The sequence below is a fragment of the Ovis aries genome, chromosome 4 (genome assembly GCF_016772045.2).
Source record: "Ovis aries strain OAR_USU_Benz2616 breed Rambouillet chromosome 4, ARS-UI_Ramb_v3.0, whole genome shotgun sequence".
Lineage (NCBI taxonomy): Eukaryota > Metazoa > Chordata > Mammalia > Artiodactyla > Bovidae > Ovis > Ovis aries.
In genome coordinates, this window is record NC_056057.1 from 61,657,168 (window position 1) to 61,683,438 (window position 26,271).

At 39.0% G+C, this 26,271-nt stretch overlaps 1 protein-coding gene across 6 annotated transcripts in view; it reads left to right on the forward strand.

Moving 5' to 3' along the window:
• Nucleotides 1-26,271, forward strand: part of ELMO1 (engulfment and cell motility 1) — a 581,422-nt gene that overhangs the window by 195,577 nt on the left and 359,574 nt on the right. For all 6 annotated transcript variants that reach the window (XM_060414767.1, XM_027968620.3, XM_060414768.1 and 3 more), the window contains 4 exons: nt 3,497-3,532; nt 12,412-12,511; nt 20,593-20,744; nt 22,854-22,932. In XM_060414767.1, the coding sequence (XP_060270750.1) occupies nt 3,497-3,532; nt 12,412-12,511; nt 20,593-20,744; nt 22,854-22,932 (367 nt within the window). The remainder of the gene's footprint in view (nt 1-3,496; nt 3,533-12,411; nt 12,512-20,592; nt 20,745-22,853; nt 22,933-26,271) is intronic.

Consider the following 26,271-nt stretch of genomic DNA (forward strand, 5'->3'; position numbering starts at 1 on the left):
CCTTGCACCCAGTTGTCCTGCCTTCTCCTAATTGTTTCAGGAAGGGGGACCTTTTCCAGGTCTGGACAGTAGGTGCTTGTCGAACACTCAAAAATGAATTGTTCTAGGAGACACAGTACTGACAAAATAAAAGAAAAAATACTTAATTGGGAAGGGGTGCCTGGACAGAGAGCAACAAGGTGGTACAGGAACCCAGAATAACTGCTCTGCCTTGTGGACCACAATCTCAGGTTTTATGGTTATGCGTAGTTTCTGGGTTGTCCCTGGGCAATCATCTTGCTTGTGCCCCATATTTGGTCTGACTCAGCATACTTCCTGGTTGTGCGTGCAATCTCTCAGCCAAGATGGATTCCAGCAAGGATTTCGGGAGGTTGGTGGGACATATGGATTGGCTTCTCCACCCTCCTTTGGGCCCCTCCTGAATTCTGGTTAGTTTTTAGTGGCAGCACTTTCTTCCTTACTGGGACCTCCTGTTGCCAGACAACTCATGTAAGTTTCAACCACTGGTTCCCTAGTATAATCTCTTGTAGTCTGGAGCTATTCCTTAATCTTTCCTGTTCTCTCACGGCTTTGACACTTTCAAGATCATAGGTCAGCCATCTTTAGAATATTCTCCAATTGAGGTTTATTAAAAAGTAGTTAATTAAAAGGTAATTATCATGGAAAGGTAAAAGCATGGCTTTCATACAGATATAAAACTGAGCATATGTTACGACAATGTATGTTATTCATTGATATGAGGGAACTGGGCAGATGTTCTCACGGTTCAAAGGAAGAGTCAAAGAAATCCCAGGGTTGATCTCCTTCAGAATGGACTAGTTGGCTCTCCTTGCAGTCCAAGGGACCCTCAAGAGTCTTCTCCAACACCACAGTTCAAAAGCATCAATTCTTCAGCGCTCAGCCTTCTTCACAGTCCAACTCTCACATCCATACATGACCACAGGAAAAACCATAGCCTTGACTAGACAGACCTTAGTCGGCAAAGTAATGTCTCTGCTTTTGAATATGCTATCTAGGTTGGTCATAACTTTTCTTCCAAGGAGTAAGCGTCTTTTAATTTCTTGGCTGCAGTCACCATCTGCAGTGATTTTGGAGCCCCCCAAAATAAAGTCTGACACTGTTTCTACTGTTTCCTCATCTATTTCCCATGAAGTGATGGGACCAGATGCCATGATCTTAGCTTTCTGAATATTGAGCTTTAAGCCAACTTTTTCACTCTCCTCTTTCACTTTCATCAAGAGGCTTTTAGCTCCTCTTCACTTTCTGCCATAAGGGTGGTGTCATCTGCATATCTGAGGTTATTGATATTTCTCCCGGCAATCTTGAATCCAGCTTGTGCTTCTTCCAGTCCAGCGTTTCTCATGATGTACTCTGCGTAGAAGTTAAATAAGCAGGGTGACAATATACAGCTTTGACGTACTCCTTTTCCTATTTGGAACCAGTCTGTTGTTCCATGTCCAGTTCTACCTGTTGCTTCCTGACCTGCATACAGATTTCTCAAGAGTACCCAGTCCTAACCACTGGATCACCAAAAAAAAAAAAAAGACATTAGAGCCATCAAACCATAAACCACTGCAGCTGCATCCCCTCCCTGTGCGGATTCCTGATGGAGAAAAGCAGAATACTGGCCCTAGACAGCTAAGTGAAGGGAGAGTCGCCCAGTCACGTCCAGCTCTTTGCGACCCCATGGACTGTGTAGCCCACCAGGCTCCTCTGTCCATGGGATTTCCCAAGCAAGAATACAGAAATGGGTTGCCATTTCCTTCACTAGATAGTTAAGGTGCTTATCAAAGGAATGATTTCAATGAGCCCAGACTCTTACATCTTCTAGTATTAGAAAAGCACTAACTCCACTAGCTTAAGAAGTCTGATTTGTCTTTAACAGTAATCTTGATGTTCTGACTACTGATTTTTGTTGCAAAAATTCCTTTGGATACTGATTCTTCCCTTAAGGCCTTGGAGCAGTCCCTCAGAAACAATCTTGAGAGGCTGTACTATGGGCTTCAGTCCAAGTCCTTCAAATAGAACAAAACCCTCAACTTTTAGGTAGTGCATTTATTCAGTGTATATGTATACACTGAATATATATATATAATATTATTTAATTAATTTTATTTATTATTTATTGATAAAGCTAATTAAAAGAGGAGAAAGAGGGGAGGAAGAGCAAGATTACCTACATTTTTAACTCCCCAGTTTTATCAAATACTAGATCTGATCACCTCGTGGTCATTTGGGTTTCTGAAGTGGTTACATTTGCATTTATGTGGTTGAAATGTGAAATTTAACTTCTTCTGAATTGAATACCTACTCTGCATGTGCCTGATGGTATAGTTAGTAGTTGAGTTACAGAGCCAGCCTTTGCATTCATGGTGCTGGAAGGGCTGTGAGATGTCCTAAGTCAAATGCCTGGTGTATTCTCAGCACTGCGGACATGGGTGCCATACTCAGTCCAGTCAAGGAGGGGAAACCAGAGGTCAGGGAGGCTTCACAGAGGAGCCTGGAATGAATGTGGGGTAGGGTTTAGCTGGTCTGACAAGGAGGGGAAGGGTATTCCCCCAACTGAGGGAAGAATACACTTAATGCCAGACAAATTTGGCAGGCTTGAGGAATGGGAAGTGGTTCAATAAGGATAGAATCACTTATTACCTAATTTTTTTGACCTAATCTTTAGTTTTTTAAGAAACATAAGTGTCCTATTTTGCAGACAAGTTTTGTTGATTGTGTACTTGTTTTGCAGGCTATGATCCTTGATGTCCAGCTGTCATCCAAGACTGCTGCACTGTCTCCTAATGTCTTCCTTCAGAAGAAGCACTTTTTTTTTTCCTCTAAGAAAAGAGGAAGTAGAATTAGTGGGCATTTTACCAAAGAAAGATAATCAACTATTTCTTTCCTGTTGAGCATATACTTAAAGAACAACTGGATTAAGGCTTTGTGGCTCTACTTTTTCATTGAAAATATGCTCCCCCTTATTTCTAGTGATGTCCTCCTTAGTTGAATATGTGCTCATTCTGAGCCAAAGGAAGTGTTTTTGTTGCCTTTGTGTGCATGCTCAATAACTAAGTTGTGACTGATTCTTTGCAATCCCATAGGCTATAGCCCACCAGGCTCCTCTGACAATGAGGTTTTTCAGGCAAGATACTGGAGTGGGTTGCCATTTCCTCCTTCACGGGATCTTCCTGACCCTGGGATCAAACCCCCATCGTCCCGAGTGGCTCCTGCATTGCACATGGATTCTTTGCCACTGAGCCACCTGGGAAGCCCCCTTTGTTGCCTTTATTCAAAAGTAGATTGCATTAGGTTGGTTATAGTAGTTTAATCCCTATTTTTGATTGTTTTGTATCATTAATAAATGCAAATTTATTACTTGGAGAAATGTTTTGAAATGAATTAAGTGTCATATAGCTCATTCTGGGCTTTCTTCATAATATGTAATTTGTGTGAAATCAATTGCTGTCATGCATGCGCCTTACATGGTTGTTTTTGAATTTCACAGACGATACCAGAAATTGCAGAAGATCATGAAGCCTTGGTAAGAATTTCTGATCTGTTGATACAGATGATGTAACACTTCCTTCTTCTCTGAACAATTAAACTCTGTCCTCTGATTGTGTAACTATGTGTCTAGATATTTTGAGTGATTTTTTTTTGCTTTCTTTTTGATGTTCTTATAAACAGGTTCTTAAAAAAATTATTTCCCTTTTCTTTTTGCTTTGTGGTAGAGTGTTTTGTGTTTGTAGCCACAGAATGATCACATCAGGGTTGCTACCCTTCTCTTGGAGCAAGGCTAGGCATAATTTTATGTATTACTTTAAACAAAACCTTTCTTTTTTGTGGCCTATGTAATGTTCAAAGTAAAAAATCTTTGATTTTCTTCAATGACGTAAGAAAAAGATCCACATAAAAATATTGAAGATTGGAGTATGGAAGGAAAATTATTTACTTTCAGTCTGAGAAAATGTTCAATCACCCATATATTTGTGAATTGCATGATAATTGTGCCTGGAGATCTCAAAACTTCTTTCTCAGAGTATTCCCTCCTCAGTGCCTTTATTATTCACTAAACAAGAGGAGTCCAAATAGGATCTTATAACTCTCTGTAATAGGCTGAACGAATTTCCATTTTGCCCAGTTGTTAAGCATATAGTTTCAGCTTGAGAAGGAAGATTGAACAGCATCTGAAAATGTGCACCTTATTTTTAAGCCTCCAGAGAAAATGCTGAACAGTGTAATAGTGGTCTCTAAGCTTTCATGTTCCCTTACCCCTCCCACTAGAAAAAGTATTAGTTGCAGGAACTCTTCAGTCATTAAATTCTAATAAGACAGAAACATTGAATTTTTAGGATAAAGCTCGTTAAATCTAATTTTGATATATATTTTAATACAGTAGAAACACTTAATGTTAAAGACAATAGAATCCATCTTTTGTTGAGAATTTACTCTGTCCTGGGCACTGTCTCAATGTTTAAATGTTTACACTTGTTACTTCTAATTCACACTTTTATCCACAACACAAGATGAGTAAAATTAGCATTATTTCCTTGATGCAGAAGTTAAAGTGAGGTGGTATTGGAATTCAAACTGGTTATTTCTTCTCTAATAACCTCATACAATTTGTTAATGTAAAATTTTGGACTCCAGCCAAAATAACTTCTTAAAATTTATCTGTCCGCAGTTTTAATCTTTTGGTATATAGGGGCATTGCAAGTATGAATCATGATTTTTATTTATGATGGACAAAATCAATGCTCAGGATCCTGGTTCTGGAAATGGCAAAGTAGCCTAATCAGACTAAGGACCATAGATAACAAGCATGACCTCTAGACAAAATATTGCAAAGAAAAACATCTAAGAACAAGTATTTAAGGAACTAAATAGCATCTGAAACAGACAGAAAGAAGTAAGTCAGTCTTTGAGAGAACAAACTGGGTCTGGATGAGATTTGTGTGTTTACAGCTTTTTGCCTGAGGATCCCTGCTCATCCAGGTAGCATGCGTTCTGCATGTGTGCAAAGTCACTTCAGTCGTGTCCGACTCTGTGCCTGCTATGGACTGTAGCCTGCTAGGCTCCTCTGTCCTTGGTGATTCTCCAGGCAAGAATACTGGAGTGGGTTCCCATGCCCTCCTCCAGGGCATCTTCCCGAACCAGAGATTGACCCCACATGCCCTATGTTTCCTGAGTTGACAGGCGGTTTCTTGACCACTAGCACCACCTGGGAAGACCCATCCGGGAATCATGGAGTGATAAAAACCCTCAGTCTTAATGTTACTGGTGGTACATGCCTCCTCTGTCCATGCAACATAATTTGGGGCTGGCAGAGCAACTAGATAATTAAGGAAAATCCATGAAAGAAAGGAGGCTCAGAGGATATGAAACTCTCATAAATATATATGAATTCTGCCCAAATATATCACTGATCACTGAAGTGTGAAGGTACATGTGTGTATGTGAACCCCAAAGGGTATTCAGATGTTTTGTTTCCTCGTGGGTCAGTTTTGATGTGTCAGTTTAGTCCCCTGAGCAGCTAGTGCTGAGCTGGAGTAAGGAGAGTAAGAGGTTTACTGGAGGATGGGTGGTACTTTGTGGCACAAAATGAGGCTGGCTGTGAATACCTTTCAGATAGTGAGGTCGAGCTGATGCCTGGGAAAGGAAGAAGAAAAGAGGAAGCAGGCGTAGATCTGACTGTCCCAGCTAACCCAGTAGGAAGCTCAGTATAAACGCAGACTGTTAGAGGGGTTACACAGTGAAAACTGCTTACACTGGTGAGCTTTATTATGCACATGCAGAAGAAATGCTGACTCTACACATATGGTTTCAGAGAAGAGAGGTGGTGGGGAAAAGTTCCCAATCATTTCATGAGGCCTGTGAGGCCAGTATCACTCTGATAACAAAACCTGACAAAGCTAACTTAGGAAATAAAAATTATAGGCCACCTAATGAACAAAGGTACAAAACTCCCCAGAAACATATGAACAAAGATAATCAAGCAAGGTATAAAGAAGATTTGTGGCAACAAAGATTTATCTTGGAAGTTTAACATCTGAAAATCAGTCACCATGATTTAGAAACATAAAGGAGAAAACTTAAACAGAAAAACCACCTTTATAGATACAGAAAATAGATAACAGATACAGAAAAAGCATTTCATAGTATCCAACACTCATTCATAAGTGTTCTCAGCAATCTGGGAATAGAGGGAACTTCCTCAACCTGATAAAGACTATCTAAAAAAAAAAAAAAAAGGCATTATACTTAATGTTGGAAGATGAATCCCCACTCCTCCCACTAAAAACTGGGAATAAGGCAAATATATTCACTTTTTGCACTTCTAGTCAACATTGTACTATAGTTGTTAGCCTTAGCAATAAGTCAGCATAGAAATAAAAGGTCAGAAAGGAAGAAATAGAGGCTTCCCTGGTGGCTTAATGGTAATGGTAAAGAATCTACCTGCCAATCCAGGAAACATGGGTTCTACCCCTGATCTGGGAAGATCCCACATGCCAAGGAGCAGTGAATCCTGTGTGCCACAGCTATTGGGCCTGTGCTCTAGAGCCCGGGAGCTTAAACTGCTGAGAGCTATGCGCCGCAGAGCCTGCGCTCTGCAACAAGAGAAACTGCTGCATTGAGAAGCCTGCACACCACAACTAGAGAGCAGCCTCCCTTGCCGCAGCTAGAGAAAGCTGTGCAGCAATGAAGACGGAGCACAACCAAACATAAATAAATTTTTAAAGCTACTCATATTAAAAAAAAAAGAAGTAAAACCAACTCTATCTATAGAAAATCCTAAGGCATCTACAAAGAAATGGCTTGATCTCATAACTGAATTTGTCAAAGTTTCAGAATATAGCATTAGTATGTAAAAGGGATATATTTTTATACTTCAATAGCAAACAACTGAAACATGAAATTTTATAATTTCCATTTACAGATGTCAGAAATGATAAAATTCTTAGGAATTAATTTTAACAGGAGACATCAATACCTGTTGTCTGAAAAATAAAAAATATTGCTGGAAGAAATTAATAAAGACCTAAATAAGTAGAGAATACAGCATTTTATGGATTGGAAGACCCAGTATTGTTAAGACAGCAATTCTCCCCAAATTAGGTTTAATGCAATACAGTTTTTAAAAAAGAAATTACAAGCCAACCCTAAAAACTTAAAGGAAATGCATTGGACCTAGAAGAGCCAAAACAATCTTGAAAAACCCATAAAAATCTATAAAGTTGGAAGATTTCATTAACTGACTTAAAGACTTCCTACAAAGTCAGTAATTAACATACTATGATATTAATATAAAAGGATAGACAGATCCATAGAATAGAATAAAGAGTCTAACATTGATCCACAGCTAAATTTTCAACAAAGGAGCTGAAAGAATGTATGTTGATATATCATGCTATGATTCTAAAGGGAATGTCCAATGGGGCAGTTTAGAAATCCATGCATTTCTGCGTCTATAAGTTTTACCACAAAAATAAAATACTTGGAAAAACTTAACAGGCAGGGTAGAACAAAGTTATTAACTTTGGCAATTAGGGATATATTCAATATTATTTATTAATACCTTTAAAAGTGGTCTTTATTTTCATCTTTTCTCTGCTTTTCTCTTGGGCATGGCACCCAGTGAAAACATTTGGAAGCACTATTTGATAAAACTAACAGCATAAAATTTAAATGCTTTGAGATTGGCTGAATTTTCTTGGAAAGAAGATGGTCTCTACTGAATTGATGAGAAACATTTATTTGAATCATTCCAGCACACATGGTGTGTTGGCTGTGACATGGCTCTCGACCAGCATGTAAAGTTTGTAGTCAGCTTAATCTGTGGCAGCCAGTACTGCAAAATTTCTAGCTTAGCACTTTATAAAAAAAACAAATAAACTAAACAAATAAAAATGCTCCCCGCATGTGCCATGTGGTTGCTTTATATCGGTAATCCTTTTAGCCTTGATCTTCTGCACCCAGCACTGATTTCAGAGACAGGATCTTGTCTCTTGCCTTTCCTCTTTGGAACCTGAATCACTCCTCTAGCAGTGGAAATAAACATCTGTGTCAGGGTTCAATAAGAGCTTTTGTAGCTGCCTCAGTTGAGATGAGGTGAGTGAGTCCCTTGATATGGAAGGTAATAACATTTTAGCACTGCCATCCTTTCCTTGCAACTGAGGATTTAAAGTTGAAGTTTGAAAAACGTCTCCCATGGAAAGGTAGTATGCCATCTAGCAACCAGTTATAATGAATTATATATGTCATAGATAGTATATATAATACAATATATTATATACATATTCTATATAATTATATATGTATGTATCATATAATAGATAAAATATGCTATTAGATATGTATTATATGTACACAGTATATAAGATATACATTATATATACAATATATTGTATCATATATAATGTGTATATATAAATATATCTAATAACATATTTTATATATTATATAAGATACATATACATACATAGGATTATATAGCCTATGTATGTCTAGTAACATTAATCCGTAGAGTTTATAATTACGTGTGAGTGTGCTCAGTCGTTTGGTCATGTCCAACTCTTCGCAACCCTATGGACACTAACCCACCAGGCTCCTCTGTCTGTGGAATTTTCAAAGCAAGAATACTGGAGTGGGTTGCAATTCCTCCTCCAGGAGATCATCCTGACTCAGGGATCGAATACACACCTCCTGCCTCTCCTGTATTATAAGTGGATTTTTTTATAGCTGAGCCACTGGGAAAGCCCCCTTATATATGTGGCTCAGATAGTAAAGAATCCTCCTGCCAGGGCAGGAGATATAAGAGACATGGGTTCGATCTCTGGGTCAGGAAGATCCCCTCAAGAAGGGAACAGCATGCCACTCCAATATTCTTGCCTGGAGAAGTCCATGGACCGAAAAGCCTAGCAGGCTATAGCTCATGGGATCGCAAAGAGTCAGACACGACTGAGTGACTAACACTTTCACAAGTATAGAAAGTGTTATTAGATAATAAGTATATAAGTATACATTGAGGAAATAGCAACCCACTCCAGTATTCTTGCCTGGATAATCCCACAGACGGAGGAGCCTGGCAAGGTCACAAAGAGTAGGACACTCCTGAGTGATTGAGCACACATAATATAACATCTATATAAAACTTTTTTGGACCAAGAGAGTGATCCTTGCTCTGGACACCTTGGTGTGTGATGTAAAGAAACTTCTCTCACTTCTCAACCATTGATACTAACTGGTGATTGCCAAGCACAGAAAGCCCTAGCTGCGGTCTCCGAAACAGCGCTCCAGTTCCAACCATGGAGATTTAAACACTAGTTCCCCAAAGCAGCTTGGAGATTTGGAAACCAAACAATACTGTTTCTCTTTTTGTGCATCTTTTGCCCCAGGTTCTGGGAGCCTGTCTGAGGAGTCTGTAGGCAGAGTTCTGGGGCATTTGAGGAAGAGGGAGTATCCCAAGATGTCACTGAGGCCATTTGGATTATGAGTCCATTGAGTGAGGAACAAAGTTATGTTGTCTTCAGATAATTAGAGTGCACAAGTACAATTTATCTTTTGCTTTTAAAGCAATTAATGAAGACTAATACTGTCTTTAGTCCAAGATATAGGGAATATAAAGAAGAGTTTGTTTCTAGCCATGTGTTACTCCTTTTTCTGTTTCCATTGATTTCTCTTAAGTGACGATACCAAGGCAGTGTTTTTACACGCCATGGAACCTATGAATGCCGTCCTCCAATGTCACGTACATTTTTTACCATTTGAGGTCTTTCAGCATGCCAGGTGTAAAGAAATGCAAACCATTCATTATCAGTTGTGCGTGTATGTGTGTGCCTAGTCGTGATTTGCAAACCTGTGAACTGTAGCCCTCCAGGCTCCACTGTTCATGGAATTTTCCAGGAAAGAATACTGGAGCGTATTGCCATTTCCGACTCCAGGTTCATTATCACTTAGTGTTTCTTTTTTTCCTTTTTTTGAGTAAAAAAATTGTTAATATTATTTGTGTTTGTGTGTTAGTTGCTCAGTCACATCCGACTCTTTGTGACCCCTTGGACTGTAGCCCGCCAGGCTCCTCTCTCCATAGGGATTCTTGGGGCAAGAATACTGGAGTGAGTTGCCATGTCCTTCTCCAGGGGCTCTTCCTGACCCAGGCATTGAACTGCAGGCAGATACTTTAAGCCGTCTGAGCCACAAAGGAAGTTAGTTAATATTGTTTACCACTAATAATACAACAAAGTAATAAATTACATAATATTGTTCACTAAAAATTCTATACATAATCATGTACTGTTTTCACAGTGATGCTAATATCTAATAATCTGTTAATAACTCTTACTAATTGATTTTATTTCCTGGCTCTCTTATTTTGCTGAAGAAATTTCATTGTCTTTTTGCAAGCTAGTGTCTAGATTTTCTTATGACTCGTTGTAGGAAGAGTCATTCTGGAATTTTTCTATAACCTTTCTTACTCGTCCTTTTAATCCATTTTCCACCTGATTATCTACTTTTTTTGTTTTCTTAAAGTAAGCTTGAGTTTTCTGGTTTGGAATTTCTTTTTGGGGCATGATTCTCTGATGCCACCTAGGGGGAACCTGTAAGATGGGGATTGCTTGTCTGTGACTCAGAAAAGTCTTTTTAAAATATATGCTGCTTTTTTTGTCTGACTTGAAACGTTTGGCTTTCCTTGCATTTTTTTTTCTGGTTCCAAGGACAGAGAATTCTTGTCACAATGAAGACAGATATTTGAAAATCATGAGCTTCGTGTACCTTTTTAAAATACCTCTTTGCATAATGATAATAACTAATATTCATATGCTGCCTTCCAAGTGTTATACACAGCTCAGAGGGCTGTACATGTGGTAACTCCTTTTATTTCCCCAGGAATTCTCTGAGCAAAGTATCACCACCACTAGCAGCATCGTTGTCATCCTCTGTTTTAAAAAATGAGGAAACTTGGGGCACAGAATATGTCAGTGACTTGTCCACTTACAGCTGTCCACCTCTGCTGTCTGACTCCAGAAACCACCCACTGAACCATTTCCATCTAGCACATCTCATCCCCTCTGGTGTCTGGTACATTTGGATCACAGTACTTGCCTGAGAGTCACTTCCTCTTTTGTAGATTTATTTTCAGCATCACAGCTTCTGAGATGATGCAAGATTTCCAAGGTCCTCCATGGAGGCCAGGCTGGGGAGAAGGGGAACTGCAAAGGTGTTTTAAAAGCAATAGGAGCCAGTTTTCTATTCTGTTCATTGAAAATGAATGGGAAGACTCCATCTAAACACTTTATGAAACTCTGTAAAGTAGCAATCATGACATATAGGAGTCTACAGATTAAAAATCTGAACTACTAAATTTATTTTTAAAAAATTAAGCATAAGAATCAGTATGGTTGTATACAGTATGGAGATTCTGATGGGCGTAATTTAATGTACCTGAAGAGACAAAACCTACCTTGAGAGTTTTAAGTTAATACTATTATGGTGATAATTTACAGTAGAGATGAGTTTCTGTAAAAGATTCTCAAAGTTGTTTTGAAAGCACTAGAAACCAGATTGTTGTCTGGTAAGGGGTGTGGGTGGAGCTATTACAGAAGGCATTCTTTTACCTGAGTTTGCCTGATCTGTTTAGATTTCTAACTCATTCATGAGACACTTCCTACAGCTTCTGAATCACAGCAAGTCAATGGCCAGCAAATCATTATTATCTATAATGTTCTAGAAAGGTATTCTATAAAGCCTGTTAACTAAAGTTAAAATGCTGGACAGTGTAACATAGAAATTAATATGCTTACTTACATATATGTTTGTATCTATGAGTGTGTGTATGTGTGTAAATGCACTCACCAAACACACACACACATACACACACACACACACACACACACCCCTAGGTATATATGGGCCATATGAATCTTTTGCAAAGTGCTCATATTTTAATAGAATTATTTATAACCTTCCCTGTTGGATACCCAGAGATAAAAGAGAAGTGTGTTGCCCTCTTCCTAATATTTGTTTGCTGAGGAGCTTTTTTAAGCTATCATTTTCTGAATGCTTATATGCTGCATTTTATTCAGTGCTCTACCAGCAGCCCTGTGATGAAACAGATTTTAAGTTTTCAGTGGGGAAGATGATGGCTTAGAGAATCTTAGGGACCCGCTCAGGGGCAACATAGCTCACTTGAGTGAGACTGTGAATCCAGGTCTGTCCCCCAGAGGCCCTGGCTTCTCACTGTGAAGCTACCTGCCTCCTTCCTACTGAGCCCCGTGTGTAAGACGTTGTCTGTGGCCCAGCTGCTTATCCCAGTGATCTTGTACAGTTCTGCTTGTATTCATCTTTCTAAAGCTCTCTCACTCCCGTCTCTCCTTGTGCTGAACTCCTGGGCCCATCACCCTCACGCCTCCTTGTGTTTTCCAGCTTTGGAGACATGCTGTCCTTCACCCTGACGGCCTTTGTGGAACTGATGGACCATGGAATAGTGTCCTGGGATACGTTTTCGGTGGCATTCATTAAGAAGGTAATTCAGATTGTGCTTCCCAAGCTCAAACCACTACTTTTTTTTTTACAGATATTTTTCTATGCTTTGAGCTTATCACAAAGTTGTTTCCTTCTGTTCTTTGTGTTAAAGGGTGAGTGTGATTTTTGATAGTATTATATATATGGTGGTCTGAGGGCCTAAATTCTATATAAAAATGACATTTTCTCCCCAGCAGGATCATAAGGGCTGTACAAGAGAACCCCTAGTTGAGGGAAGTCAAGGTGACATGTTAAAACCCCTCTTCTGGATTCCATTGTTTTTAAGCCCTAACTAGAGTTCCTAGTATCTTTCCTAAACCTTCTCTTCTCAAATAGGTGTTCCAGAGAAGGGAAAGAAGCAAAATATATTGACTGCTACATGACTGGGTCTGAAGCAGAAATGTAAGAGGAAAAGGGGTGCTTGGGTCCATGCCTCGTAGGCAGAGTAAGCCTACTCACGCGTAATCTTGTTGTAGTAAGTATCTCTGGGATCAGCTAGTTCAGTTGGCTCCCACTGTCCTTAGGAGGAAGCTAGCAAAGGGGCAGGCGAAAGTGGACCTGGTGTGAGGAGAGAGAGCAGAAGAGCCCCGCACCATTCCTAGCAGGTGAATAGTAATACAAACACATCTGCAAATTTACAAGTCTCTTTCCAGTCTTCTAACCAAAATGAGTAGCCTTGACTTTTCAACTGTTAAACGTAGTAGTAAATCAAGAATCATCCTTATTAATTTGTTAACATATTTTTCCTCTCTTTGTATTTGTGGAATGGTTTCTAAATGTATTGGCATCTTTCTTTCTGCTGTTACTGGGAATGAAGAGATATTTGGAATTCATATATTTATCTTATAGGTCTAGATTCCTGGGAAGAGTGGTCTAAAATAAAGAATTTCAGAGAGTCTTTGTGAAAGCTAGAAAATAAAAACAAAATCCAGGCTGAGTCACTTGAGTTTTTAAGAGCTTTTATTCTGAAATCATGGTAAATGTATAGAAAATTTGCACCAAAAAAGTACAAAATGTTCCAAATGACCTTCAACCAACTTCCTTAATTACAACATTTTGCATAATAACAGTATTATCAAGACTAGGAAATTAACAGTGCTACAAGACTATCACTATTAATTGATTTCACCATTTTTCTCTGGTTAAGGACTCAAGACTGCAGTTAGTTATCATGTCTCCTTGGTGTCTTCCAATATGATCGCTCCTCAGTTTTTCCTTGTCTTTCATGACTGACAGTTTTGAAGAATACTGGCCAGTTATTTTGCCACCTTGATTATGTGGTTGAGACCCAGCAGATACCACTGGGTCTCCCCACTCTGAAGTTACATCTTTTCCTTTTGAAGTTAATCAGTACCTGGAGGGAGTTACTGCCTTAAACTGAAGAGCATAGGAGAGCCCTTAGTCTGTCGAATGAGGATGTTTGGAATGGAAGTCTCACAGAATGAATACCTGAATGCTGTCGTCTATTTATTTCAGGCAAGAACTGTTTGGGAACCCAAGGTCTTCTTGGTGTACCTCTGAATCCTTTTTTATTACATAAGGGCATAAAGCCAAAAAAAATAAAAAAATTAAAAAAAAGAGTAGTAAGAACTTCCCTGGTGGCTCAGATGGTAAAGTGTTTGTCTACAATGCAGGAGACCTGGGTTTGATCCCTGGGTCGGGAAGTTCCCTGGAAAAAGAAATGGCAACCTACTCCAGTACTCTTGCCTAGAAAATCTCATGGACAGAGGAGCCTGGTGTCCATGGGGTCGCAAAGAGTTGTACACAACTGAGGGACTTCACTTTTTTCACTTTTAAGAAAACACACAAAGAAGGATGAAGCCTCTTTTTGCCTGTATTTGTCAGTGGCATGAATCGCTTAGAAAAAAAAGAAAAAGAGAGAGAGAGAGAGCAAGAAATGAGTGTAGAAGAGAAAGCCAAGGCAATCCAGATGTGTTAGGAAGTACTCTCCTTTGGTGGTAGCAGGTAATTAATATAAGCATTAGGTTTTAAATGCAGAGGAAAAAATTACTGTGTTTTGTCTTTCCAAGATAAAAGTTCTAGAGAAATGGAGTATTACTTACCCATAAAAGAGTGAAATATTACCATTTGCAGCAACATGGGTGAGCCTAGAGATTATTATACTAAGTGAAGAAGTCAGACAGAAAAAGACAAATATTATATGATATTATTACATGTAGAATCTAAAAAGTAACACAAATGAATATATTTACAAAACAGAAACAGTCTTATAGAGATGGAAAACAAATTTATGGTTACCAAAGGGGAAAGAGGAGAGGGATAAAGTAGGAGTAGGGGATTAACAGATACACACTACTATATATAAAATAGGAAAACAATAGGAATTTACTATGTAGTGCAAGGAACTATATTCAATATCTTCTAGTAACCTTTAATGGAAAAGTATCTGAAAAGGAAAAAATGTCTGTATATATATACACGGACCTCCCAGGTGGGGCAATGGTGAAGAATTCTCCTGCCAGTGCAGGAGATGAGAGTTCAATCCCTCTGTCAGGAAGAGCCCCTGGAGAAGGAAATGACAACCTCCTCCAGTATTCTTGCCTGGAGAAACCCACAGACAGAGAAGTCTGGAGGTCTATAGTCAATGGGATCGCAGTTAGACTCGATTGAGAGATTGAGCACCCACACATGCATGTAAATACATGTACATATAAAACTGAATGACTTTGCTGTACTAAAACTAACACAACACTGTAACTCAACTATATTTCCAATTAAAAAAAAAGTTCTAGGGAGGCAACTTTAAATTTGAACATACTGGGTTTTGCGGACATTTTTTATACTTAAAATTTTTAAATTCATTCTGAATTTATGGTGGGCTTTTCTACTTTCAAATTGCTTTGCTTTTGTGATATTAGAGCCTCTTTTGCTATAAAAACAATGCTGTTCTCAACGTGAATTCCTTGAAATTAGGTTGTGCTTTCAGCAACATTATCTCTTGATTCCTGTAGCAATCCTTTGCAGAAGAGAGCAGTAGGTGTGTGTTCCTGGTCAGGAGGGGAGCACACAGAGGCTTGGGGAGGTAGAGTGAGGTTATGTATGGAGAGTGGGTGTCGTTGGTCCCCCATTTCAGGGCTCCCTCCCGCATCAGCATGCACCTGCACTTTAGATGTTGGAAAGAAGAGATTCTGAAGGACAGAGGACAGACTTGTTGAAACAGCATTGCCTTTTGTTCAGCCCTCCCTGACCTCACTGGGGCAGCGTTAACTGATTTCTTCCGCTCTCCATTCTCCTTGAATCTTGTACATGCCCCTGTTCCATCACTTACCACTCTCCTGTGAATTTTTTGTTCTTTTGATTGGCTCTCCCAAGACCATGAGTCCAAGAAAGCCAGGATGGAACCATGGCTTTCTTCTGGCTTCTCTCCTCAGGGCGTGGCATAGAGTCAGACGTTAATACATTTCTGTGAAAATGAATAAATGAAATTTGCTTTGGAAGTATTTTTCTAAACTCTAAAACTTGAAGGAAAAAAAAAAGAATACAGTGCCACCATATTTAAAATATATTTCAAGTAAAATTTCAGCCATGAATGGAAAGGAATTACAAAGGTAGCTTTCTTTAAATGGGTGATGTGGTTAGAGAGAATGACAATAATCTAATTTTCTAACTGCTTATGAAAATGGTTTTTGCTCACTGAAATTAACCAAAAAATCATATTAGATTCAAGGAAGCAAAGACTAGCAAGTCTTGGCAGTTTAAATTAAAGACTGAGTATTTTTCAGAAGACAACATGTTTATAATGTATTCCATCCTCATTCCTAGCCATTCTATTTCCTTTGCATTGCTACTTTGAGCTCCACTCCTTATGTGAATTTTAAAAAGTGGTCATCAGAAAATGAGTTTATAATTGAAAGTTTTTGTAAGGTTATCTTTTTATTCATTAGCTGGATCAAATTCAGCACTTTGACAACCCAGGAATTGTATACAGGCAACTGTCTTTTAAATGGAGCTTTATCTAGACAAAAATCAGCTAGGCAATGTGCTGACAAAAGATGCTTATCTCTGTGCTCCAGACTTGGCTTCCTATTAATGCCAAATTCATACGACTTTGGAGAAATATTTTTTCCCTGCCAGCCCTGATATCCTTCTCTGCTATCTATTTTGTTATGTGTGGATCTCGAGTCTAGTTTACAAAGTTTTCCTGTAATAAGTTATATCATTTCATGAACACTTTGAAACTTGGCATCCCTTGATGCCAATCTTTAATGTTGCTGCTTTTTAAAGAGTTGGTGACTTAGAGAGAGGGTCAGAAGGCATGGAGAAGAAAGAAATGAAATAAAAAGAAAAACAACCTAGAACTTTCTGTGTTACGAGTTGGTTTTACCCTAGCCAAGTATAACATCAGAGCCTTTTCTTGGAAGGAAAGTTTTATACAAATGCTCTTGAAACCTTAGCTCTGCAGGAGGGCCTGGTTCACTCTGCAGTATATTCAGTGCCTAAATAAACATCCAGCCAATTTCAGTTTAGAGACCCAGTCATTTTTGCCTCTTAAAAGCTTGAGAGATTTATGGACCACTGCCTGAATAACTTAAAGTATGGGAGAGGGGCTCCATGTTCTCCACGTATCCTTGCAGTTTTGACAACAGAGGATAATTTTAAGGTCTCTTTCTAAGTAATTCAAAGTGTTTCTGTGATTTTAAAAAGTTGTATTATTGATTCATACCCTGTGATACCCCTTAACTTCTTAAAAGTCACCCAAATATTCCTATGTTTTATCTAAGTAGCACTTTTATTTATTTATTTTTCTTTTAATTTTTTTTTTTTTAACGCTGAAAACATTTTTTATTGGGGCATAGCCAATTAACACTGTTGTGATAGTTTCAGGTATACAGTGAAGGGACCCTGCCATGCATATACATGTATCCATTCTTCCCCAAACACCCCTCCCATCCAGGCTGGCACATACCATTGAGCACTTCCACGTGCTGCACAGTAGGTTTTGTCGGTTATCCATTTTAAGTACGGCGTTGTGTGTATAACCTTCCCAAAGTTCTAGGTAGCATTTTTAAATGAATCAAAGCATGTGGAAGTAATAGATATAATTATTGTTAGCTCCTCCTCCTTCTTTTTCTCTCTGATACAGACCTACTTTCAAGAAGCTGTACTTTGACAGGTTTAGGCTGGCTCACCCATGTTGGCCAAAGTACAGAAATGGAGCTGGAAAAAATTTAAAGGCAAAGGAAGTCACAATTGATTTTGAGGAAGACAAGGGAAATTAAAATTTAACAAGATGATTTTTAACCTTCTATAGCTATACTGTGACCTGTGGTTTTTAAACTAGACATAGAAAGTAACATTTAAACTTTCACGAAGTTGTCCATTCACCAATGAGGACAGTCATCATGTTTGCCCAGTCAGCCCTGATACCTTGTTTATCAGTATTCATTAGATCAAAGTATTGGTTCGTTTAAATGTCAAGTTAAAATTACTGATAAATAAGGCAAAAGATAGAAGTTAGTTTCAAAAGATGACTAGTATCTACTACAGAATAGTACATTAGACTCTAAAGAGTCATATGCATGCTTTCTGCCAGGCAGTATTCAGTGTAGTGTGTTACGCAAAGTTTTGTAAGCTACTTTAGGGTTGCTGAAATGACGGTCTCTGTATGTTAAGGAAGAGCTGAAATAATGGAAAAGATTAATTTTAAACAATACTTTGATGAAGGTAAGGGGTAATTTTTATGATAAATATATAAAAATGGCAAATGGAATATGTATATGGGATACAATGTCTGAATTAAAGCATAGGCCATTACCTTTTTTACCACCCCTGTGTAAGCCTGTTGGGAGCACGTGAGAATTAACAATTTGTAGAGAACTTAAAAGCCATTGTAAGAAACTGTGCTTTGTATCAGGAAAACATTGAGCATTTTAATTGAGTATTTCAAGAAAGGAAATACTGTCAAGGCATATTTATAGAAGTAGAGGGTAAATCTGTATCAGAGGGAAATCCTGAATACAGAGGAAATTGAAGAAGCTGCTCTCACCGTAACCCAGGAAAGAGCTGGACAGTGTGCCAGTGTGCATATACAGCTGCATGTATATGAGAGGGTAGGCATTGCACAGAGCATCCTTGGTGGCTTAGATAGTAAAGAGCCTGCCTGCAATACAGGAGACCCAAGAATAAGCTTGTAACATACTTTATAGTACAAGACTGTTGTGTGTCCATCTGTGCTAGATTATAAGGTCCTTGAAGTTAAAAATCATGTGGGTTTGCTCATCTCTTGATTTCCAGATCCTAGGTCAGTGTAAGCCTGTTTTGTAGTACATGGTCAACACCTATTACCTGAATGAATGAAAAGAGGGGATGAAGGCGAGAGGGCGGAGGAGGGGGTTTGATCATAAACTTTCAGCTAGAAGATTCTCCACAGAGTCTTAAAGGTACATCCAAACTTACTAAATGGAAATAAGAATAGGAGCATGGAAGGAAAATAGAATCTGTGCAGAGAAATCAGTGGTATTGTCAACATATTTCTTTGTGAGTTCTTCTCTTTTCCAGTAAGTGTCAAGAATTGTACTGGGATCATGAAAAGTTTTTGGTGTGGCGTTGATGAGGAAGTCAAGGAATTAATATTGGATTTAGAATAGGTCTAAGTTAGGCATTACCCCTAAGCACAGTATGAGGGTCATTGGATTTCTGTGGGAGAAAGATGGACTTAAAGAAAGAAAAGTGGCCTCATCGTGGTAGATCTGATAGGGGAATAGACCCAGACAGTGAGGATTAAGGCACGGGCTTGCCAGGGACAGTAAACACATTGAAGAAGTTTATTAGCTGTGAAAGGAGCTAAAGCAGTCTTTTGAGAATCTTAAAAATCTCATACTCTTCCTATAGTCTGTATTATAAAATAGCACCCTTTTGGAATATACTAGTATAATGTTACTTTACTTCTTTATGTCGTATATTTTCTACCCCCAAAATCCAGGTGTATCTGGAGGCAGAGAGCATATTGATAACTGTACTTGCCCACCTCTGTTTTTCACTGTGCCCTCTGCTTTCACTGGGCAGTCATTGGACTATAAATGGTTGAACTAGTAACTGTAAGTTGCCATGGTGCCTTTGAATTTTATCTTGTGCAAAGATGGAGAGGGAATGAGGAGAAGGGGTCAATGCAATAGCAAAAAGGGAAATATTCGTGTTGATAAGGGGAAGCTATAAGTGTCAATTTGTCATGGAACCAAATAGCTTTTAAGAAAGCAGTCATGATGATGATATAATAACAGCATTTTAATGTGAGTTGTCAGCAAACAGTAATAACATTTAATGAGGCCTCTAAAATAAAACCTTTATGGTACCCATGTGTTTGGGTTTCTGTGATCCATTATTCTAACCCTTATTTTACTTCCCTCTTACATTCTGATTTATTATGTTTGAGGCATTAGTAATAGAGCTTAAACGACTATTTTAACTTTTAGCACTTCTAATTTAATTGATTTCCTGTTTGCTAAATTTGAGAGTGATTAGAAGTATTTATTTTAACCATAAGAAATGGGAAGAATGGGGAAAAGACTGCTTCACTAAGGAATAAAAAGGAGATTAGCCAGTGACTGAAAAGTTGCCAGTTGAACTGTGTTGACAAGTGTGATTTGTGTGAGTCCCTTAAGAATGTAACAGAAGCATAGTAAGAACATAAAAACCATGGGTTGTGTGGGTGAAGGAGTAGCCTGGAAATGGGAAGCAGTGGCTACTAGTATATGTTGAAATTGCTGTCTCAAACAAACACAAGAATTCTTACAATATATGTGTTGAAATTATCTGCCCCTGAAAGCTGAAACTCAGAAGAACCATTCCAAAAACACCAGACATAATAATTCTTTGAAACCATCTCCTTTTTAAAATTGCTTATTACCAAATTAGAGAAATAGGCCATAAATAGCGGTTTGTAATAAGGTGGTGAACAGTCATTATTGACACTGTACGTTTCTGGCTATCCTGCTATAATTGCAGGTACTTTTCATACTGAATGTCTGGTGTTTCTTAAATGAGCTCCCGATTGACTTCATTTGCTCCCTTCTCTGCTCTGCTTACCGTGAGTAATCAATTGTGTCCCTTTTGGGTTTTCAGATAGCAAGTTTTGTCAACAAGTCGGCCATAGATGTCTCCATCCTGCAGCGGTCCTTGGCCATTCTGGAGTCCATGGTGCTCAACAGCCACGACCTCTACCAGAAGGTGGCACAGGAGATCACCATCGGCCAACTCATTCCGCATCTCCAAGGGTGAGCGAGATCGACGCCGCCACAGCGGGAGGGAACGTCCTTCAGGCAGACAGCTCCCATGATGGTTTGGTATTGGTTTGATTAAATATATACAGAAAAAGAATCTTGATCTGGTATATAATGAAACCATGCATCACGTTTGTCCTCCATCACACTGACATGGCACAGTGACTAGCCCTGGGTGCGCCCCTTGCCTGTTCTTGAGACTAGTGTGTCCCTAGTGTCTTGGTAGGGACTCAGTTCTGATAAATGTTGCTAGATAGTGTAGAGCTTTGCTTTTAAAAAGATACAATAAAGCAATTTGTTCTCTTACGTTCTCAATAGGGTCTTTATCCTTAATCATACAGTATTTTCTGCAATATGAGAATTTTCATAGTTAATTAGGAGTTTTTAAAGCCAGACTTCTTTATTTGTCTCCAGGTGATTACAATAACCTTTTTCTTGTGTATTTTATAAAATACAAAATTTTAAGACGCCTGAGCTATGAAATAGCTGCCCTAGCGGCCTTGGGTTTTGGGGGAATCTCTCCTCCCCACCCTTAGATAACTAGTAAGGTTGCCTCTGATGATGCGAGCCTGAGAAGGAATGCTTGCAGGATGCCACTTGATCAATGAAAGTATTTTGGATCGCAGGTGGCAAGAAGCATCCTGAGCTAGGACAGGGAGTTTATTGAAAGGATACTGGGGTGTTTTATAGACCCGAGGAATGACTTGAGTAGCTAAGCCTTGGGAAGGACAGAAACTATGGCTTCCTTGGAGTTCTCACAACAGGCCTTTTCTCTGGCATATTGGCTGGCAGTAATGTGACTTGGCTCCCAGTAAGTGCTGCCCCTGGTCTCTCAGGTCACACTGGCAGATTTTCAAGAGGAAACCTGATTGGCCTGTTTGGGTTGGGGGTGTAGAATGGGAATTCAAGAGAGTATTCAGTCGTTCTCAATATACCAAAAATGTTGACTATGTGTTTATAATTAAACTTTATATTAAACTACCAAAGTGCATTAGATGTTTCCTTCATTTGGCGGTAGGAGATGGTGACTAGAGTGTAAAATTGTAAGTCACACAAGCTATAGACTGTGGCCTCAGGGAAAACTAGCCCATGCTCTAAAATGATTTTGTGTGAAATCACTCTGGAAATGGTACCAATTTCATGTGTCCCTGAATGCGACCTGTATCAACTTAAAAGTCTGTATCTTTCTTCTGCATCTCAAGGGCATCATTGTGCATTTACAGTGCACTTTGCCAAGAGGAGAGTCTCTTATTTGCCAAGTGCTGTACTAAAGGTTTTATGTGCATTACCTCATTTTATCCTAAAAGCAGCTCCTTGAAATGAGTGTGTTTTTACCCAGTGTTCCAGATGAGGAAGCTGTGTAGGGACACCCTGTGAACTTCAAGGCCACACAGCCAGCCAGTGGGGCACTGGGCTTAAAATCTCATCCTTCCTGAGGCTGTGTAATAAGCTCTGCCTCTTCCTAAATTATCTCTAAATGTAGCTCACTGGCCTCTGCTCTTTGTTTATGCCCTCGGTCCTTCTTATTTACTATTTGTGCTGTGCTGTGCTTAATATTTACTATTTACCATGCACCTAACTGTAGATCTTGGCTTCATTTGGAATTTCTGATTTCATTCCTGTGAAAAGCAAATTTGTAAACATAGAAACCTATCCTTCTTGTTCTTTAGAGTTTCTAGTTGAAAATAGATTTTTAGAATACGTAATATTGCCATGGAGACAAGGCAGTTTCCTCTATAATAAGCCCAGGAATGTGGGGACACCCAGGACTATTCCCAGATGTACTTCCTGCATCAGACAGAAAATTACACACATACACGCACACACACACAGTGGTCCATATTTTTAACTCTAATAGAGGAGAGGGGAAGAGAGCCAGCTGGCCACCTATATCTCTGGGTGAGTATGTTTTGTCCTACTAGCAATAGTAATTGTCTCCTCACATGTTTCCAGCTTTTCATGGTTGAAATACACAGTGCTGACTGCGTTCTCTGGGTCCTGCCTTTCTCTCTCACCTTTTTTGGGGAAATAATCATGACCCTTATCATGGTCTCACTGAGGGGTGGTCTTTTCTGACTTTGATGTTGTTCTGTGTCTTTACAGGACAGATCAAGAAATCCAGACCTATACCATTGCAGTGATTAATGCACTTTTCCTGAAGGCCCCTGATGAGAGGAGGCAGGTAAGTTGCATTTCTTCTGCCTTAAAGCCTGTGCCCAGGGCTGACAAGCTTTGGTGCAGGGAGAGCCCTCCCCTTCCAATCCCAGGAACTCCTCTGGGGTTCTCTGCTTCTTGGCGGTTTGCCTGGCCAGACTGGGATCATTCACAGATCCAGTGGGAGCTAGTTGGAGATGAAGTATTTCAGAGGTAAAGCCCTTTCATCATGTAAAACCCAGTATAGAAGCCCCAAACAAAGAGCTGAAAGAAAGAGGAAACTGCTTTTGTGGCGGATGCAGAGTTAGAAGCCCTGGTGGTCTTCTGTTACTTCACTGGATACTCACTGGAGCCAGGGAGGGATTGTCCCCATTTTCCTGATGAGGAAAGCTAGACTCTGAGAACTGTCACACTTTGCTGGGGGAGATGCCAGGTGGGAAGATGGGAAAGGGAATGTGTAAATTGCTGCCGCAGTTGAGAGAACCTTTCGTCTGTAAGAGGCTCTTTGCTTAGTGATATTTCTGCTCTCCGTGTGTGGATGTGCCCAGGAGGAGTGAGCATTTCATTTCCTCTCCTCGGTGTCATCAGAAGGAGGGAACCCCTTCAAAGTACCTGCTTGGAAAGTACCCTTCAATACTGCCCTTTGTCAATCTTTGGTTCTTCTTCAGCGAGGGAAAGGACTATTATAAAGTGGCTGTGGAAGAAGTGGCGCTTTTGCATGTCTTAGAATTTGGCTCACATCTTAGAATCCTTTCTTTTTTCCCCCCGGCAACATAACATACTTGTTACCTTGGTCACAATTGACTCCCTTTAGAAACTAGAAGAAAATATGAGATCTTCCAGCGTTTAGAAAGTATACAGGGGAGCTTATGACAGTTACTAATAAATTGTTTTAGAAGAATTTAGAAGGTTAGCATGCTACTGAATACTGTGGCAAGAATTTTACTTTTTTTTTTTTTTTACTTTGTTTTTTTCGTTGCCAGGGATTTTAAACCTCAGTGGCTAAATATGAGCGTTTCTGGTTTGTTTTCCATTTAGGTTTGTTTGCTCATTCCTAGGAGTTACATTTGCACGATAAGCAGAGTGGCTTTCTAATTTCCTGTGCTTTTGGTTTGGTATTGGCTGAAGCCAGGAGGTGCCTGCCCTCCCCAAGCTTATTTTCCAGGCTGGATATTTCAGGGCAGCTTTGCAGATCTTAAGTGGGATCATGGGTAGGGCTGCTCCTTTTATATTTATATCTAAATACTGGGAGCATGATAATTCCCATCAGGCCAGTAAGTTGCCTGCATATGTTCACAAGCCTGACATGGGCATCACAGAGAAGCTCAATTCTTCTGCTAGCCAGACCAGGGATGCCTAGCCAGACCAATGATAGCTGCTTGTAGAGTGGGGTCAAGAGCCAGGCCAGAACTAAGACTCTGACTAAACTGACCTAGACTCTTGAAACTGTCTTTCCCTCTGTGGTTAGATTAGAGGAAAGGAAAGCTCACACTCACCCCAAGTGTTACGATTTCACTCAGACCTCTGCATAAGTAAGATGCATACCCCTTGCATCGTTCTGTTACACTAAAATTACTGTTAATCTGATTAATTGGAATTGAATGACCATGAAGAAATAGGGAATTAGATGCCAATCTATGCTGACTCCAGGGCAATGATAACAATGAAAATATAATGGGGTACCATTATACCAGAAATGCCATTAACATTAGGCTTGAATTCTGCTAATCAAATCTTTTCTATTTTTGAAAAATTAGGCTATATGAAACTGACATAGCACAGTGTGTACATACATTACTATATTAATACTAAATCACAAAAGGTAGTCTAATAACATTAAATCACTTAAGTAAACAATTCAACTGAGAAAAAGTATTTATCAACCAGCAGAAAATTCAGATTTTAGTCTTTGAAATAAAAATGGCAATTCTTGTCAATAGAAAATTAACTTGGACTTTATAGACTATGTTGAATTTAGGATGAATCAGTGACTATTATTTGTCAAGAAAAGGAGTATTTTGATTTTTAATTTTTAAAATACTTTCTAGTGAACTAAGAGAGAGTTGGCCCTAAAAATTACTTCAAGTTCATAATGAAGAAAAGCTTATTTGTCATTATTTTTTGAATATCAGTGGAATCTGCTAAAGCAAAAGCTCAAGCTAATTGGTAATATCTTGCTGTATATTATATATTTGTTATTGATTCATTTATGTTTTTAAACATTGAAAGTTCTGAAATTTTTGGCAAATAGGAAAACTTGCCAAAGCCTGTCACTGATAATATTTGAGAGTCTGCCTTGCAAACGTTTTATGTCATTTCATTTAATCTTCACATCTATAGAAAATCTTATTATTTCTATTTTATAAATGAGGAAATTGAGAGTCAAAGAGGTCAGGAACTTGACTGGTTGCTGAGCTGATTAAGAGTCCATGTTAGAATCCCAGCCTTACTCTTGCTCTTATCTGCAAAGCATCCCACTGAATACTGGTCAAGGAAGTGTCTCCTGCAGAATGGTCTTGTATTTGTCTGGTAAAGAACTTCCTGATACTTGGGAGACATCAAGCCCATTTTCTTACTCCAGTTAGATTAAAACATAACCTTAACACTTATTTATTGGATTTACAGGAATGTCCCTTTTTGTTTGTTTTTTTAAAGCTTTTAGACATTGGATAAATTCCACTTCAGTCAAAAGTTTTTATTTATTTCAACATCTCTTTCCAACTCGGGGTCAGACACATTGGTAGGACTCCATTATTTGGGTGTTTTTTTTTTTTTCAAAATGTTAATGAATTTGGAAGGATTTTGAATACCTATATCTTATTTCTACTTTTACTGAAGAAGGATACCACCAAAGCCAAATCTTTTTACTTGGCAGGCAAACCTGAGCGATGTTTTTGTTTTGCATTCATGGAGTTGAGCTGCCTGAGGGAGCACTGAGCTCAGGGCAGGGGTATAACTGCCTTCTGTGTGATGGTACCCTGTCACCCTCCCTGTGAGGTGAGGGGTTGGGTCATGCCTGCCTCGCAGATATTGGAAAAGCTCCCTTTTCCTGCCCAGATGAAGGGAAAGGGTGCTGTTTTATGGGAGAGGGGATTGTTGTTAGGTGGGCAAATGGATCCTTTTTTTTACAACTAGTTGCCATTGTTCATTTTATTATTTCCATGATGAAGTTTGTCAAATCGCTTCCAAATTTCTCTACAAACACTTATGTTTTGATAAGCATTATTTAAAAAAAAAAAACAAGCCCTTTAGCTTAAAGATTTGGTAGAAAAATCAGAAAATACAGATTGCAAAGGAATATGTTTTAAAAACACCTATAATTGCATCCCCAGAGAGGGAAACACTGCCACTGCTCACCCCTGTGGGG